The sequence below is a fragment of the Emydura macquarii genome, unplaced genomic scaffold, assembly GCF_026122565.2.
Source record: "Emydura macquarii macquarii isolate MOO-44397 ecotype Brisbane River unplaced genomic scaffold, CSIRO-AGI_Emac_v2 contig_1483, whole genome shotgun sequence".
NCBI lineage: Eukaryota > Metazoa > Chordata > Testudines > Chelidae > Emydura > Emydura macquarii.
In genome coordinates this window covers 743,116-759,881 of record NW_027131620.1, presented here as the reverse complement: position 1 = coordinate 759,881, position 16,766 = coordinate 743,116, and the positions used below count along the sequence as shown (strand labels likewise).

Genomic DNA, 16,766 nt, shown 5'->3' with positions numbered 1-16,766 from the left:
AACCACCAACGCACACTGGGGTCCCAATTCTGATTGGGGTCTTTGGGTGCTGTTTTAATACGTGCTGATACATAAACGATTAGCATAATCGGATAAAATCTGACCAACAAAATCGTAAAACTTTGTCTAACAATATAATACAAGGTAGTGTTTCTTTATATTGTAGGCTGGAGGTTCTGGAAAAGTCCCGTGCCTCCAGCACCTGTCAAGTAGGCCTGAATGAAGAGTCTGAAAGAGATAATCCTCCCATCACTTGGCGATATAAAGTTTCACCCTCCTGCATCAATAGAAAGAGCTTTTGTTTGCCTATCCAAACCTTTATTGAAGCAAGAACGTTTATTTAATAAATGGGTTTGTTGAACCCTTCTGACTGAGCTCCATTTTGTAACTGATCAAGATGAAGTTTTAAATCAGATTACAAAACAGAAGAGTGGCATCTTTCAGGCTCATCAGATCTAACGTTTTCTGGCTTAGCAAGGAAGGTGCAGGAGAGATGACAGTTCCAGCTCCCAAGGGAGGAATTTCACAAAGAATGGCACTCCAACAATTTTTTTTCCCAGATAAATTCCAGCTTATTTTAGATAGCATCAGGGAAATATGTATGGCTTATGATGAAGCAAATGGGTTAATGTCTACAATTGTGGCCCCTCTGACATCCAGAGGGTGAAATGAGTTAGATCTAAATCCAGTTTTTACAAGATCCCTCCATTCCTGATTTGGAATTAATAGTACAATCTTGTATTTTTCAGGTTTAAAGCTATCTTAATGGGGAATGTTTTTACTAGACAAGACATCCCATTGTTCTGGTAAATTCAGCAGTGATAGCTGTGTACAATTTTGGATAACTAAGGGTTTTTCTTTTTACACACACAAGGTTTTATAGGTTGAGTACAAATGACCTTGTGGAAAAAGGTTACTTCAGGTAGTATAAAAGTTTGAAATAACCAGGCAAGTTCTAAGGGCCGGCCTTCCTCTTTCATTAACGCCCCATAACATGCTTGGTTTATTTCTTTGTATTTTGCTGCAATGCGGTGTGGCTTTAGCAAGTATCTATTTCAGGGCGTGCGACTGATTATGTAGGTCTCTGTAGCCGCGCTGGGCATGGGTTACACCCTCAGGCTCCTCTCTGCAAACCGAGAGACAGTTTAACACCTACTGCTGTGTGGAGCCAGCACAGGCAGGAAGTGGCTTGGGAGAGATGACAAATAACCACAGCAGGCCTTCCCCCGGTCATGGGCTCTTTCGATCAACCCTTGCCGGGTGGGCAGGAAGAGCCCAGGAAGGTGCTGGACTCAAACATCGTCTGGTGTAAATGTCGGGTTCGGGGTCTCCCCGCTCAGCCTGCGAGGATAACCTCTGACAGGCGCGGGGGTCCCCGCACGGCCGCTGACACCGCCTCCAACACCCGCCTGTGCCCAGGGATCCCGCTACACGGCCTGGGGCCGAACATGCGCCTGCACATTCGTTCTGCGCTGTCTGCCGGGCCCGCTCGGAGCTGGGCCAGCGGCTGGAGGGGCAGGGCCGTGACACCGGCCGCCGGCACGGCCAGGCTGGAGGGGTCAGCAGGGCGGGAGTGCGAGGGCCTAGGGCCGGGCCGCTGAGGGCGGTGGGGGCGGGGCGAGCGAGCCTGGCTCGGGCCTGTCACGGCGGCCCTGGCCCCGAGGGGGGGGAGGGGACCCGCGAGCGGCGCACACGAGCCGCGGCCCCGCCCACAGCAACATGGCGGCCTGGCGCGGGCCGAGTCTTCCCCCCCCCCCCCGCCGCGGTTGCCATAGCAGCCCGGCGCCCTCGCGCTGCCTGGCCCTGCGTGCGTCGCGGACGCGATGCCGTCGGGCCGGCTCCTTCCGGGTGCGGCGGCGGGACGGGCACGGGCTCGCTTCCGGGCTCGATCCGGGATGGGGGCCGCCCGGGATGCCGAGCAGCAGCCGGGGCCGCCGGGGGAAGGGGGCCCGGAGGAGGGGGACGGGCAGCTGGCGAGCAGGGTGAGAACGGCGGGGCGGGACCGCACCGCACCGGACCGAACCGGGGCCATGGGCCGCGTTCCGGCTGGCGCCGCCACGGCCGAGCCCGCGGGGGGCAGCGATGGCAGGGCGGGCCCTGGGCGGGGGGGGTGCGCGGTGGCCAAGGCCTGCCTACCCGGGGCGGGACCCCGCGCCCGGCTCGGCTCGGCCCGGCCCGGCCCGCTACAAACCCCTCCCTGTGCTCCTCCCTGCAGAGCCCCTGGAACATCATGATCAAGCACCGCCAGGTGCAGCGGCGGGGTCGGCGCTCTCAGATGACCACAAGGTAAACGCGGCCCGGAGCACCGCGCTCTGCCCCCCGTGCTGGCCCTGGCCCGGCCATCCGGCGGCCGTGCACTGCTGGGGGTTTCCAGGTGTGCCTGTGCCTTGCGGAAGGCCTGCACAGCTGGCAGTCACTGCATCCCCAGGTGGGCAGGCGCACCGGCCCTTCTCCTGGCTCATGCAGATAACAGGAGCCTCCTGACGCCCACCCGACCTGCTAAATACAGGAGTAAACCCAAGCAAATGGGATGTGATAAGAGGAAGAAGCACCATCGTCCAGAGGACTGAGCAAAGGCGCAGTGTATAGAAACGCTCAGATTCTGATGCTGGCCCTGACGCACGCTCACTGCGGCATTGAGCAAGTCATGTCGCCGGCCTGGGCCTTGTTTTCTCTGTAGAATAGGGCTCTTTACCCAGGGGAGCAGTGTGCGTAAAGTTCCTTGAAGACTGAAATTCTCTACCGTTACTAAGTGGTGATGGTCACAGTGTGAAATGTCCGGGAACCTAGTCATAGCACAGGTCACTGGCTCAGCAGGTAGCCTTTTCGATCCTGGTGAAGTGGGAAATTCGTAAGAATGGCCACACTGGGTCAAACCAAGGGTCCATCTAGCCCAGTATCCTGGCTTCTGACAGTGGCCAGTGCCAGATGCTTCAGAGGGAATGAACAGAACAGGGCAATTTATCAATTGAGTTATCCCCTGTCATCCAATCCCAGCTTCTGTCAGTCACAGACAGGCATGTATGATTACCTCCCCTGTGGGCTGGTAGCATATGTGTGCATGTGGTGCAAGGAGCTCCCGGTCCACAGAGGCTGCATACGGGCTTTGGAGCAGGGAGGCTGAAGTGAAGGAGCTAAGGGAGACAGAGAAGTACATAGATGAGACTTTCCAGGACACAGTGGAATGGTCCCAGCCCTGGTCTGACAACCTCTGTGCTGTGGAGGAGGATGAAAGTCTCAGAGAAGAAGAACATCAAACTGGAGCACAGGAAAACTATCTCATAGTTGGGACCCTCCTTACAGATGATGCCATGGTATCCTCTTGCACTGAGAATACCTCTCCAAGGGAGGGAACTCCAATTATTAGAAGGAGACAGGTAATAGTAAAGGGGATTTGATCATTAGAAACATAGGTAGCTGGGTTCCAGAGGGGTAGCTGTGTTAGTCTGTATACAGCAAAAACAATGAGAGTTCTGCAGCACTTTAAAGACTAACAAATTTAATTTCAGCAGGCATAAGCTTTTGTGGGCTTCAGCTCACTTCCTCAGATGCAGTTGGTAGAAATAATACAGGTAGCTGGGTTTGCAAGACTTGGAGACTTGCTTGTCAGTTGCAAAGGTTGTGGATCTCTTGAGATATCTAGACAGCTAGGAAGAAGCCGGTGGTCATGGTACATGTAGGTACCAATGACCTAGGGAAGGATAGGAGAAAGGTCCTGGAGAGCAAATTTAGGCTGGTAGGTAAGAGATGGAAGTCCAGGACCTCCATGGTAGCATTCTCTGAAATGCTTCCAGTTCCATGCGTGGGATGAATTAGACAGGCAGAACTGCAGAATCTCAGTGTGTGGCTGAGACGATGGTGTATGGAGGAGGTATTTAGATTTATTAGGAACTGGGGAACCTTTTGGGAAAGGGGGAGCCTGTACAAAAAGGATGGGCTCCACCTGAACTCAAATGGAACCAGATTGTTGTCATATAAAATTCAAAAGGTATAGAGCAGGTTTTAAACTAAGAACTGGGGAAGAGCCAACAGGTGCTGCGGAGCATGTGGTTCAGACAGAGATATCTCGTAGGGGAGGATCAATTAATGGAGATTCTCTATATCCTAGTATGGAGGAGAGACTGGAAGAGGATAAAATATAGGTAAGATCTGATGAGAAACAGTCAAATGAAAAAAATGCAATTACATCCTATAATGGCAGACAGCTAAAACATGACAATTTTTTGAAGTGCTAATATACAAATGCTGGAAGTCTAATTACTAAGATGGGTAAACTTGAGTGCCTTCTAGTAAGCGAGAGGATATTGCTATAATAGGCATCACAGAAACTTGGTGGAATGAGGATAATCAATGGGACACGGTAATACCAGGGTTCAAAATATACCAGAAGGACAGAATAGGTCATACTGATGGGGGAGTGGAACTATATGGGGGGGCGAAAAGCACAGAGTCAAATGAATTAAAAATCTTAAATGAACCAAACTGTGCCATAGAATCTCTCTGGCTAGTAATTCCATGCTTGAATAATAAGACTATAGCAACAGGGATATACTACCATCCACCTGACCAGGATGGTGATAGTGACTGTGAAATGCTCAGGGAGATTAGAGAGGCTATACAAATAAAAAACTCAGTAATAATGGGGGATTTCAACTATCCCCCTATTGACGATATGTGTCACCTCAGGACAAAATGCAGAGAAAGTTTCTGGACACCTTAAATGACTGCTTCTTGGAGCAGCTAGTCATGAACCCACAAGAGCAGAGGCAATGCTTGATTTAGTCCTAAATGGAACACAGGATCTGGTCCAAGAGGTGAATATAGCTGAACTGCTTGGTAATAAGTGGCCAAAACATAATAAAATGTAACATTCCTGGAAGGGGGACACCAAAGCAGTCCCCCACGGTAGCATTTAATTTCAGAAAGGGGAACTACACAAAAATGAGGAAGTTTATTAAACAGAAATTAAAAGGTACAGTACCAAAAGTGAAATCCCTGCAAGCTGCATGGAAACTTTTTAAAGACACCATAATAGAAGTTCAATTTAAATGTATACCCAAAATTAAAAGCATAGTAAGAGGACTACAAAAGGGCTACTGGCTAAACAACAAAGTAAAAGAAGCAGTTAGAGGCAAAAAGTTAAATCCTATTGAGGAAAATAGAAAGGAGCAGAAACTCTGGCAAGTATAAAAATATAAGTAGGAAGACAAAAAAAGGAATTTGAAGAACAGCTAGCCAAAGACTCAAACTGTAAAAGCGACATTTTTTTAAAGTTAAAAATGAAGAAAAGAAAGTATTTCTTTACACAATGCACAATAAACCTGTGGAACTCCTTGCCAGAGGATGTTGTGAAGGCCAAGACTATAATGGGGTTCAAAAAACTAGATAAGTTCCTGGAGGATAGCAATGGCTATTAGCCAGGATGGGCAGGGACTGCTGTTTGCCAGAAGCTGGGAATGGGTGGTGGGATGATTACCTGTTCTGTTCATTCCCTGAAGCACCTGGCATTGGCCACGGTCAGAAGACAGGATGCTGGGCTAGCTAGACCATTGGTCTGACCCAGTATGGCTGTTCTTTATTCTAGAGGTTTAAGGACAGCCAGAGCACGAGGTTGAGTTCCTCAGCATCTTGCTTATAGCCATTGATGGATCTGTCCTCCATGAATTTACCTAATTCTTTATTGAACCCAGTTATACTTTTACCTCATTTGCAAACCACACACCTTTCCTGCTGACACTTCAAGCAGTGATGAATTCAGAGGAGCGTTGAATCCAGCACTTCTCTTCTCTTGGGAGCCCTAGTTTGGAGTGGAAATCATCCTTCAGCCTGTATTAGGAGAATTGTGTCCCCGTAGAGGTCTGTAAGCTCTGGAGGAAATCCATGTGGGTGAGAACACTGGGGACAGCACTGTGGAGTAGGATGCTGAGGGCAAGGGACTGTCTGAGCTGGGTGTTCTAGGTATGGCAGTAAGGTCGTGTGGAGTCATTTCTCTTGTGTTCAGCTTTACAGATCCTGCTGTCTCCATGGATTTGTTGCGAGCTGTTCTGCAGCCAAGTATCAATGAGGAGATCCAGATCGTCTTCAATAAATACATGAAGGTAAAAGCTCACTCAGAGAGGGAAATCTCTTGGTGGGCAGCAGCCTTCTACTACCTCCAACTTGTGCTATTAGGCTCTGACCTTATTAAACTCCAGCCCTGTAGCCCTCTTTACATACACAATACAGCCTTGTGAACCTGCTAAGAAGGGCAGGTGAGGGCTGCTCTGTGTAAACCTGAAAGGGTCACACTCCCAGGGCTCCCAGTCCTTTCTGGAGGAGTCAGAATGCACACAGTTAAGAGGAGACTTTAAAAATGAGTTCTGCTGGGAACAGCGAGTGACCAGAGGGGATTGAGTCAGCTCCCAAGGGGCACGGAACTTCCTAATGGGGTTGTATCCCATGTGCTTAGTGATGTCTCTGATGACCATACAGTATTTAGGTGTAGTATGAGCAGAGATGAGTCCTGGGATCGCCAGCCCCTGACTTTCTGTTCATATGAGAGCCTTGTTCCAAGGAGGCAGCCCCCTGTGGGAAGAGGTTAGAGCAGCCAGCGTCATTCTAACCCTCTCCTTGGGCCCTTTTCCAGTTTTTCCAGAAGGCAGCAGTTAACGTGAGAGAGAACATTGGGGAGGAGGTGGACCCAGAGCAGCTCATCCAGGAAACGTGTCGGAGCTGCCTAGAACAGGTAGGCATGTGCCATTGCCACACACAGCTGGGGTCACCTCCCTCTGGGAGTAGCCTTGCAAGAAAGAACCCAGTGGTGGAAATATCTGTGCCACAGTCACCTGAGAATACAGAGCACCACAGGCTGGCTGCCCGGAACCTCACAGTACAAAATGCCCTTGCTAACATGCCTTTATATCTAGGTCAGTGCTAGTCCGACTGAGGCTCACCAGCCGCAAGGGGCTCGTTACGGTTTCTACTGCGGCCCTTTGCAGTACATGACATTAAAACACCGTGAGATTTAGTTATTAACCCATCTAAGTAACTAACCCGTCAGGATGCTTTTCCTGTGTTTACCAATTGTAGTTAATAAAATAATAATACTTGGTCAGTCATTTTGCTGTGCGAATAGCGTGCGTGTGTGCGTACACTAAATATTTCCCTGTCATACTGTTTAAATATGAATGTATAGTACTAATGTAAATGAAACAATGAGTTCATACAACTGTGGCTCTTTTGGGGAATGCTGATTACAAATTCGGCTTCTCAACCACTGAGGTCTGTGTGTCTGTGAAGTAGGGAGAGCCGGCCAGCTCGGTTGTGTGGTTCAGCCAGCAGAGGGCTGTGGTGGGAGGAACTGCATGATCTTCTCTATCTCATGCCCCGTGTGGGGATGTTGGCTTCGTAAGCTTGGCACGATGAGGAGCCTGGGGTATGTAGCCAGCACTGAGCTGCTTCTCTTCTCCCACTCCTGTCCCTAGCTCTGTCCAGGTCTGGTTAATGCAAGGCCAACCAGCAAGGTGTGTGATTCTAGGCCCCGGCAGCTGTTGGATGATCCCATTGCAGCAGTAACCCAGTCACCACTTTGCCATCAGTGCCGGGCCAGGAGGCTGTGACCTTTCCTTCCCGATGCCAGCCGTGACTCTGTTCTCCAGGCCTATGACACCTGAAGATCAGACTATTGCAGTGTGGTCTGCGTGGGGCTGCCCCTTAAAGCCAGACAGACTGTCGCAGGTGCAGACCGCAGCAGCTTGATTATCGAGCGGGGCCCTTCCCCGGGAGCTGTGGGATCAGCACTGGCTGCCCATTGGTCTCTGCATGAAGTCTAAGGTGTTGGTTACAATCTGTGCAGCCTTAAATAGCCTGGGACCGGCCCTACCTCAGGCCTCACCTCTCTCCCCGGGCCAGACCACCACAGCTGCTGTCAGGGATCAGCTGCTATCTGGATCCCCCTAGCTCTAGAACAGAGAGGTGGCGGGCAGGGCATTGTCTGTGAAGGCTCCAGGACTCTGGAACTTGCTGTCCCTCCCATCTCCTCTTCGTCTGAAATACCCACATTTGGTGATCCTGTAATGCGCAGTGCAGGAGTCCTCTGTTTGGCAAGGTTTTGAAGGGGCTGAGGCTCTGCCTCTCGGAATGAGGACGTGGCGGGGTGGAGCTCATTGTGTAGGTGGCTGACTGGCCGAGCTCCTATCTGCAAGATTATTCTAATGCTGCTAGGGTTTGGTTGCAATACTAATGACGTGTTTGGGCACCTACATTTTTGGATAGGCGTCTCCATTATTTTAAATTGAAACAAATAAATGGATCTTAATTGGATTTCACAATTTTCTTCTCATTAATAGAGAGGAGCTGTAACCTCCCACTGTATGCTCAGCTTTGCTGTTCCTCAGCTGGAGTTTGCCCCATAGAGAGGTGCACAGAGCTTTACTGGCATGTTGCATCAGAAATGGGTGTTCTGTATAGAGCAACAGAAGCCACTTTCTGCACTGAAACATGTTGGTACCTTCCGAGGGAGCTCATGATGGACTGAGGGGTCTGAAGCGAGGGCTCAATTAATAAATAATTAAAATTCCCTCCTTTAAATCATGCCAATCAGTGCAGGCTTATGGAAAATAGATCCTGTGAGACTACCTTGATGTCTTTTTTAATCAAATTACAAGTTTGGTTGCTAAAGGTCGTAGTATTGATGTACTTATATATACACTGACATGGTTGTAAGGGATCTGACTTGGTCCCATACAACATTTCGATTAAAAACCGAGAATGATACAAAAATAACATGGCACACATTAACTGGATTTAAAACTGGCTAACTGACAGCCCTGTAATGTAAACAGGGAGTCGTCATCAAGCAGGCATGCTTTTAGTGGGGTCCCACGGGGATTAGTTCTTGGTCCCACACTGTTTTAACATTTTTTCAATGACCTGAAAGAAGACCCAAAACCATCATTGATAAAGTTTGCAGATGACACACACACACAAAGTCGGGGAATGGTAAATAAAGCAAAGGACATCATTTCAGGAATAAAGGTGGGAAACCTGCCTTCTAGTGAGACGCTCAAGGATCTCCATTTGTTTAGCTTAAAGAAAAGGTTCAGAGATGACTTGATCCCAGTGTGTATGTACCTAACTGGAGAACAGAAATGTGATAAGGGCTCTTCAGTCTGGCAGAGGAAGGCCTGACACCATCTAAGAGCTGGAAGTTGAAGCTAGACAAATTCCAACTGAAAACGGGTGTAAAGTATTAACAGCAAGAGTAATTAACCATTGGAACAATTTCCCAGTGGTTGCTGGATTCTCCGTCACTGGCAATTTTGAAATCGTACCTGTATGTTTTCTGGAAGATCCTAGTTCAAATAGGAATTAATTCAAGGAAGTTCTCGGGCTGGTGTTGTTCGCGAGGAGGGGAGGAGACGGGGCAGACGATGATCAGAGTGATCCCTTCTGGCCTTTAAGATTCTGTGTCTGTGTGACTCCAGAGATTTGAGCCAGATATGCCATGTGTAAAACCCATTATGGGAATTTATCAAACCCAGCTGTGAACACACACGGAGAGAACTTGTCCCATACCCAGCCTCCTTCTTGACCCTCCTCTAACTTTGCCTCTCTCCACACAGGCCAAGCTGCTGTTCTCTGACAGCAAGAAGGTGATCCCCAGACTGACCCACGAGCAGTCAGTGCCAAAGGTAGAGCTGCTGTTCATGACAGAGGGCTGAACTTCAGGGAGCTGGGGTGGGAGGCTGGGGTTGGGCTTCTAGTTGTTTTGTTTCTAGCACTGGCTTGGCAGGAGCTGGGAAAGGCCCATAGCAGTGTTAGTTTCGTATCTGCTGATGCTGAGAATCGAGAGATGGAACCGGAACCAGTAAGGGGTGGAGTAGGGATCTTCTAGCCAGCCTGATCTTTGTAAAGCCACCTGGCTGCAGAGGAGACCTCTGTGTAAGTGGATTCTTTGCCTCTCCATCAGTCCTGCTGATGAGGAAATGGAATCGGGGAGAGTGAAGGCTGGGAGAGGAGAGGACTTGCACAAAGCAGTGAGGGGCCCGGGCCTGGTCTCTGCCTTGGGCAGGTAGAACCCTGGTTGCCTATCTCTAAGGATCAGACTGGGGTGTCTCCACCTGCTTGAGTGTCATGCGCTTCTAGGTGCAACAGAGAAGATGGGAGTTGCTGGGTGGTCTAGGGCTGTAGCCGTGAGCTCCCATGATGTAGACTGTGGAAGGAGAAGGGCCGTGTTCATCCTGTCGCTAATTTCTTTGCCAGCGTGCCCGACAGATGGAAGAGGAATTGAGTCGGCGAGGAAGCCCTGTTCCCAAAAAGGTAAGGACCGTGTAAGGACTCCACCCTGACACGCTGCCTCCAGAGGATACGTGGCCCTTGTTTCTTGTGCAGGTCTCACTGGCTGTTCCCTCCCTATTGCTGAGGGAGGGCGCAGTCCCAGGCCAGCCTGTGGCCTCCACCCTACCCAGCCATGCTGGCTCCTTCCTCCCAGTCTCAGCATTTCTTAGAGTTTCCTCATATGGTTGGGAGAGAAGCTTCCAGCACGGAATGCATACGTGGGCGTCTCAGGTCAGTGTTGTGTGGAGAGAGAGTTAATGAAGGGCTTCTCTCTTGCAGAGGAAGGGGCGACCTCCAGGGCACAGCCTGCTGAACGATCGTGGTGCCTCAGGCGTGGTTGCGTAAGTGTGGCAATACGAAGGGAGACACAGGGCTGGCTGAGGAAGGGGCAAGGCAGCCCAGCTAGATCTCTCCTGGGGGGGCGGTGTCTCACAAATGGATAGCCACACGGGAGAGATGCTTTCAGCTGAGGTTGACTCATCCTCTCTCTGAGTCCAAGCACTGCAGGGCGGCAGTTCTGAACACGAGAGCTGCAGGGGAGAAGGTTCAAAGGCATGGTGAGATTGGGCATCAAGGCAAACAGGAGGCTCAGGCTTGGAGAGTGGAGACAAACATGGTCTGCTGGAGCCTGGCCATCAAAGGGTTTCAATGCAAGTTCAAACAAGCGAAAGAGGAGCATGTAGATGTCAGTGCTGTTGCCCCACTCCCTGCCAGTGGGAAGGCAGAAGCATATTGCATGTGCTGGAGACAGGAGAGCAGGGACTCGGAGGCCATAGAGAAGGAAATAGCAGTAGCAGAGGTGACAAAGATCTGCCGAGAAGGTGGAGGATTTTTGGCCAAGTCAAGACAGCTGCACACATGAGCAGTGTCCCCCGCAGGTGGCAAGGGCAGATTTGCAGCCATGGAGGATGTAAAGGAAAACTCCTGGCCAAGGGTAGAACTCCAGGTGTGACCTCTGGAGGTAAATGGAAAGCCTGAGTCAAGAAGGGAGAAGGGGGTCTGAAGCTCAGTTCAGGGGCTCCTGGCCAAGAGAAGCATTTCAGTGTGGGAGACCTTTGCTACTTTTCTTCAGCAAAATGTGCCGGGTCAGTGAGACTGGGGTAGAGTTACTGAAGGTCCTGAAATATGTGCGGTTGAGTATTTTCAGAGTAAGTTTAAAGGCAGAGATCAGAGGAGCCAGGGGAGATACAAGAGAGCAAGAGGGCCATGAGTCTTGTGGGGCTCTGGAGAGGAAAGGTGCAGAAGAGAAGCCATCACCAGAGAAATGGGTGGGGGATATTCAGGGGTGCTCTGTCTGTCTGTCAGGAGACAGTGTGGGGTGTCTCCGGCTCAGGAGAGCAGAACTGTCTTATGTTGTAGGCAGCTTGGATTAGTCAAACCTAAGGATGGCAACACCCTGGAGGTCACCCAGCCCGCCCCACAGGCTCTGTTCCCTGCAGGGCATCTCCTAGCGCTCTTTAGCTGGTCTAGATTTACATTCTTTGGTGGCTTCTTCACACAGTCCTTCTGAACTTTGGTCCTATATGCGTTCTTTCCCCATCAGGTGGAAGCTGAAATCTTGTGAGCCGCTGCGCCGGGATGGCCCAAAGGTACGTGTGCAGCTGGCCACCCTTTCCGTGGGGCTGGGTCAGTAGTGCTCCTGGCAGCCTCCCTCTCCCCTCTGCCTCTGTATGCAGTGATTGTCTGCCACCTGCAGGAACCAAGGCTGGTTCTAAGCCATGCTTTACTCAGCTCTGCCACCTTCCTGCAAAGACTGGGAGAGCAATGGCTAGGCGGAGGCCCTCATCTGCTCTCTCCCTACCCCAAAGCCTGTGACCACTCCCCAGTGCAGCCCAGCTGCTCAGAGGAGTTAGAATCCTCCTGGCTACCTATGATACGTCCCTGGGCAGCATGTTCTGCTTGGAAGGCCAGAGGGACTCACTGCCTGTTCAATCTGTCAAGGTAGGAGACACTTTCCCCTCCACGCAGCCCATCGCTAGTTAGCTCCACTGGAGTCGCTGGGGCCACTGCAGAGTTCCCTACAGAAATCTGGGGCTGGATCTGTTGGGGTTTCTAATCTCTCCCCCTTTCCCAATTGCTCTGTAGTGGGATCCATCCCGGCTGACTGAGTCCACGACTTTTGTGCTGGGATCTCGAGCAAACAAGTAAGGAATTGACCTGTGGGATGCAGGGTCTGTGCCCCTGGGGGTGAGGGGAAGAAGGCGGCAGTGTCGCTGTCTCCAGGGCTGGAGCCCATGGTACTCCTCTCATCAGTTAAATATCTCTGCACTCTGGAGCAGAGTGGGGAGGGCACGGGCTCTGGGGGTGGAAAGAAGCCTCTGTACATCTCATTTCAGCTTCCCCTGCTGCACAGGCCTAACCCTGCCCCTCCCCTTCTCCCTCCCTTCCCCCCCTTCCCCCCCCATTTCAGAGCTCTTGGAATGGGAGGAACCAGAGGGCGACTCTACATCAAACACCCCCACCTCTTTAAGGTCAGAAACCTCAGAACAATGCTTCCTTCTTTGGGGTTTGCTCGGAACTTGCTTGTGTTGGTGATGGGGAATATATAATGTGCTCGAATGTTCTGCCTCCTCTCACACCCTTCTCACGCTGCTTGTCGTCTTAGACTGCAAACTCCTTGGGGCAGGGACTCCCTGACACACTGAGGATATTACCTCAAGGTAGATAAATACAACTAGACCGTGGCTTCTGGTGGTGTGATGAATTTGTCTCGCGCAGGAGGCTTTGCTTTGCGGAGTAAGCAGGATGGGGCTGAGTCCTCATTCATAGGAAGATCTCTCACTGGGAGACCTGGGATTATCCCTTGGTTCCCACAGAGAAGGACTGGGCCAGGGCTCTGTGTCCATACCCAGAAGTTGCCCCATGATGGTGGTTACAGATGTTGGTATGTTGCTTGTGTGTCCGCCTCTGACCTTGCTGCTCTGTTGCAGTATGCAGCCGATCCCCAGGACAAGCACTGGCTGGCAGAGCAGCAGCACATGAGGGCCACTGGGGGCAAGATGGTGAGTGTGGCCAGGCCTGGCTGGGATCTTGGTGGGGAGGGAGAGAATCGTAAGGTAAACTGGTTTAGAATTGAAGGGTGCAGATAAACAGAAACCCAGTGCAGGAAGCAACAGGGATTCCAGGGGTACCCGGTGTGCTGCAGCCCCTTCAGAACACTGTCTTGCAGGACGCTCTCTGCACCTCGTCACTTGGGGCTGAGTTTTGGCAGCTGTTGCTTCAGCCTCAGCAGTGGAGGATTGGGCCAAAAGAAATCTAATGAGGTTCAACAAGGACAAGTGCAGAGTCCTCCACTTAGGAAGGAAGAATCCCATGCACAGCTATAGACTGGGGACCGACGAGCTGGGCAGCAGCTCTGCAGAAAAGGACCTGGGGGTAACGGTGGATAAAAAGCTGGATATGAGTCAGCAGTGTGCCCTGGTTGTCAAGAAGGCTAATGGCATATTGGGCTGCATTAGGAGGGGCATTGCCAGCAGGTCACGGGAAGTGATTATTCCCCTCTATTCGGCATTGGTGAGGCCGCATTTAGAATATTGTGTCCAGTTTTGGGCCCCCCACTACAAAAAGGATGTGGACAAGTTGGAGAGAGTGCAGCGGAGGGCAACCAAAATGATTAGGGGGCTGGAGCACAGGACTTATGAGGAGAGGCTGAGGGAACTGGGCTTGTTTAGTCTGCAAAAGAGAAGAGTGAGGGGGGATTTGATAGCGGCCTTTAACTACCTGAAAGGGGGTTCCAGGGAGGATGGGGCTAGGCTGTTCTCGGTGGTGGCAGATGACCGAACAAGGAGCAACGGTCTCAAGTTGCAGGGCGGGAGGTCTAAGTTGGACATTAGGAAAAAGTTTTTTACTAGGAGGGTGGTGAAGCACTGGAATGGGTTACCTAGGGAGGTGGTGGAATCTCCATCCTTAGAGATTTTTAAGGTGAGGCTTGACAAAGCCCTGGTTGGGATGATATAGCTGAGGTTAGTCCTGCTTTGAGCAGGGGGTTGGACTAGATGACCTCCTGAGGTCCCTTCCAACTCTAATATTCTATGATTCTATGATTGGCTTTGACGTGACTGCGATGAGACGGGGTTTGTGAGAGTCGGCGGGAAGATGCAGAAACCCTTTTGCCCTCGACTCTCCGGAGCAATTCTGCCCATGGCTGACCTGGGTCCTTGGAGGTAGTGGGGGATGAGTGCTATTTGCAGAGCGAGCGCTGCCGCTGGTAGCCACGTGGAAGTCTGAGCCTTTGTACGTGCTCCTTACCATCTCGTTTCCCACCTGCTGCAGGCCTATCTCCTCATCGAGGAGGATATTCGGGATCTGGCCGCCAGTGATGATTACAGGTGAGGCGAGGAACCAGCACCGTCTCCACCCAAACTTATAAAACAAGAAACAATTGGGGGAGGGGATTGGGGTTCATCATGTCCACAGGGCGCCAGGAGCAAGAGAAGCAAGCAAGGCCTGGAAGCAGAGTTGGTCCTGCCTAGGATTGTGCAGTGCCCTCAGTGCCACCTTGTGCTCAGTACCCATGATTGGGATGAGACTTCTCGGCCCCAGTGTGTGCCCACCATGCTGAGCTCTGCGGAGACGCGGGAGAGCCCTGCCGCTCTGCAGATATCTGTGGTTGCAGGTGCAGATTTATTGTTTGCCATGTTGCGGATCGTGGATCAGATGCGGATCCAAATTGTGCGTCTGCACAGGGCTTTAAAAATTGGGCTTCTGAGGGGGGCTGGGCTCTTGGGAAAATCTCACCTCAGTTGTGGGTTCGGAGCTTTCCTGAAACCATGACCCCGACAGTGTCTGTGTCCCTCCATACGTGCTCACTCCTGTCTCCCACTTGCTCACCAGGAACTCTCTTGATTTGAAGCTGGAGGAGCTAAAGCCTTTTATCCCACCTGCATGGATGACTGAAAAGATGCAGAAACATATGGAGATGCTTCGCCATGAAGGGGACCCACAGCCTCTGGAGGGAACCCATGAAACATAAGAAACCTCCTTGCCAAATGGTGCCCAGTCACCGCCGGTCACGACACGGACTCTTACAGGAGTTTCCCCATCTTTCCTTCCTTTGTGTTCCACTGGACACGTTGGGGCTTGCGCTTTTGGTGGCCCAGGTACCAGAATGCTGCCCACAGGGAAAAGCAATGCAGCAGCTGTGTCAAACCTCCCCGGAGCTATCGGCCCTTCCCCTCCATCAGTTGCTGCTGGCAGCAAGCAAAGTCACTGGCTGCTTCCTGCTTCTCTTCAAACAGAGCTGCGCTGCTCTGTGTGTGTGAACTTCCTGTTTTGGATCCTCTCTGTGTACAAATGGATTTGTAATAAATGCTGCTGCCAGAACCTGCTGGGTCCATGCAAAGGCATTTACTGGGGGGGAAGGGGGCTGGACTGGAGAGAGGGATTCAGAGCTGTTGCTTATTCAGAGCTGCTGAGGGAAGGCGTGAGAGTTTCTCCCACTTTTTGGGGCCAGGAGCTGGGAAAGAGGACACATGAGCTGCCACTCCTGCCTCCTCATGGAGAAGGCTCTTTAGTACAATCTGGAAAGCTGCTCCTGTCGTTGGTATAGCAGAGGATCTAGGGCAGTCAATAGGCAGACTGTGGGCCAAATTTGGACCACCAGATGCTTTTGAATTGACCCCAGAATCTTTTTATTTACTTACTATTATCCTTGTTGTTTTATTAATTCTTTTATCTGGAAACTGGAGCTTGACAAAAAGTAATTGACTACCCCAGTCCAGGTTTTGAATTCCAGTGCTGCCATCCCTTGTGCTGCATCTGCTGCTGTCACCTTTAAAGTTGGGGCCTGCTTCCTGTTTGCTCTCAGCTGGTGCCCTTCTGTGGAGCTGTGATTTTCCAGACAGAAGTGATGACTCATCCAGGCTCCAAACTGCACATTGCTCCACAGAGACAAGCTGGGAGAGGTAATATCTTTTATTGGACCAACTTCTGTTTGAGAGAGAGAGACTCTTCTTCCAGTTGCTTCAGAGACAGAGTTGGAGGGATCCTGCCTTGTAGCACTTGCTAGCTGAAGAGAGAAAACAAAGGCTGGGGGAAGGGGTGCAGTGAAAACAAGCTGCTGCCATGGCAGAGGCGGGGCCTTGCTGGTATCTCTATGCCACGTCAGTAGCACTTGTTTTCCTTTTTATACACTTGTCATCCCCGCCTTCTCCTTAGGGCCTGGCTGGCTCCAGGGGGTGGGGTAAGGCTGGGCCCAGCTGGCTGGAATTTAGCACATGCATTTGCATTTTGAAGTTAAATATGTCACATTCTGCAGCTCATACTAGTGCTAGTTGAGTAGATCATAGAATTGTAGGACCGGAAGGGACCTTAAGAGGTCTTCTAATTGAGTCCCTGCACTCAAGGCAGGACTAAGTATTACCTAGACCATCCCTGACAGCTGATTATCTAACCTGTCCTTAAAAACCTCCGAAGACAGAGGTTCCACAATCTCTCTAGGCAATCTATTC

General features: G+C 51.1%; 1 protein-coding gene across 1 annotated transcript; it reads left to right on the top strand.

Moving 5' to 3' along the window:
- Positions 1-1,808: 1,808 nt before the first annotated feature.
- DNTTIP1 (deoxynucleotidyltransferase terminal interacting protein 1) lies at positions 1,809-15,639 on the top strand. The gene is made up of 13 exons (XM_067553931.1): positions 1,809-1,982; positions 2,216-2,286; positions 6,002-6,098; positions 6,626-6,724; positions 9,603-9,671; positions 10,243-10,299; positions 10,597-10,658; positions 11,861-11,906; positions 12,403-12,461; positions 12,728-12,788; positions 13,248-13,319; positions 14,590-14,645; positions 15,151-15,639. The coding sequence occupies exons 1-13, from the start codon at positions 1,824-1,826 to the stop codon at positions 15,287-15,289; spliced, it is 1,047 nt and encodes a 348-aa protein (XP_067410032.1). The 5' UTR covers positions 1,809-1,823; the 3' UTR covers positions 15,290-15,639.
- The last annotated feature ends 1,127 nt before the right edge of the window (positions 15,640-16,766 follow it).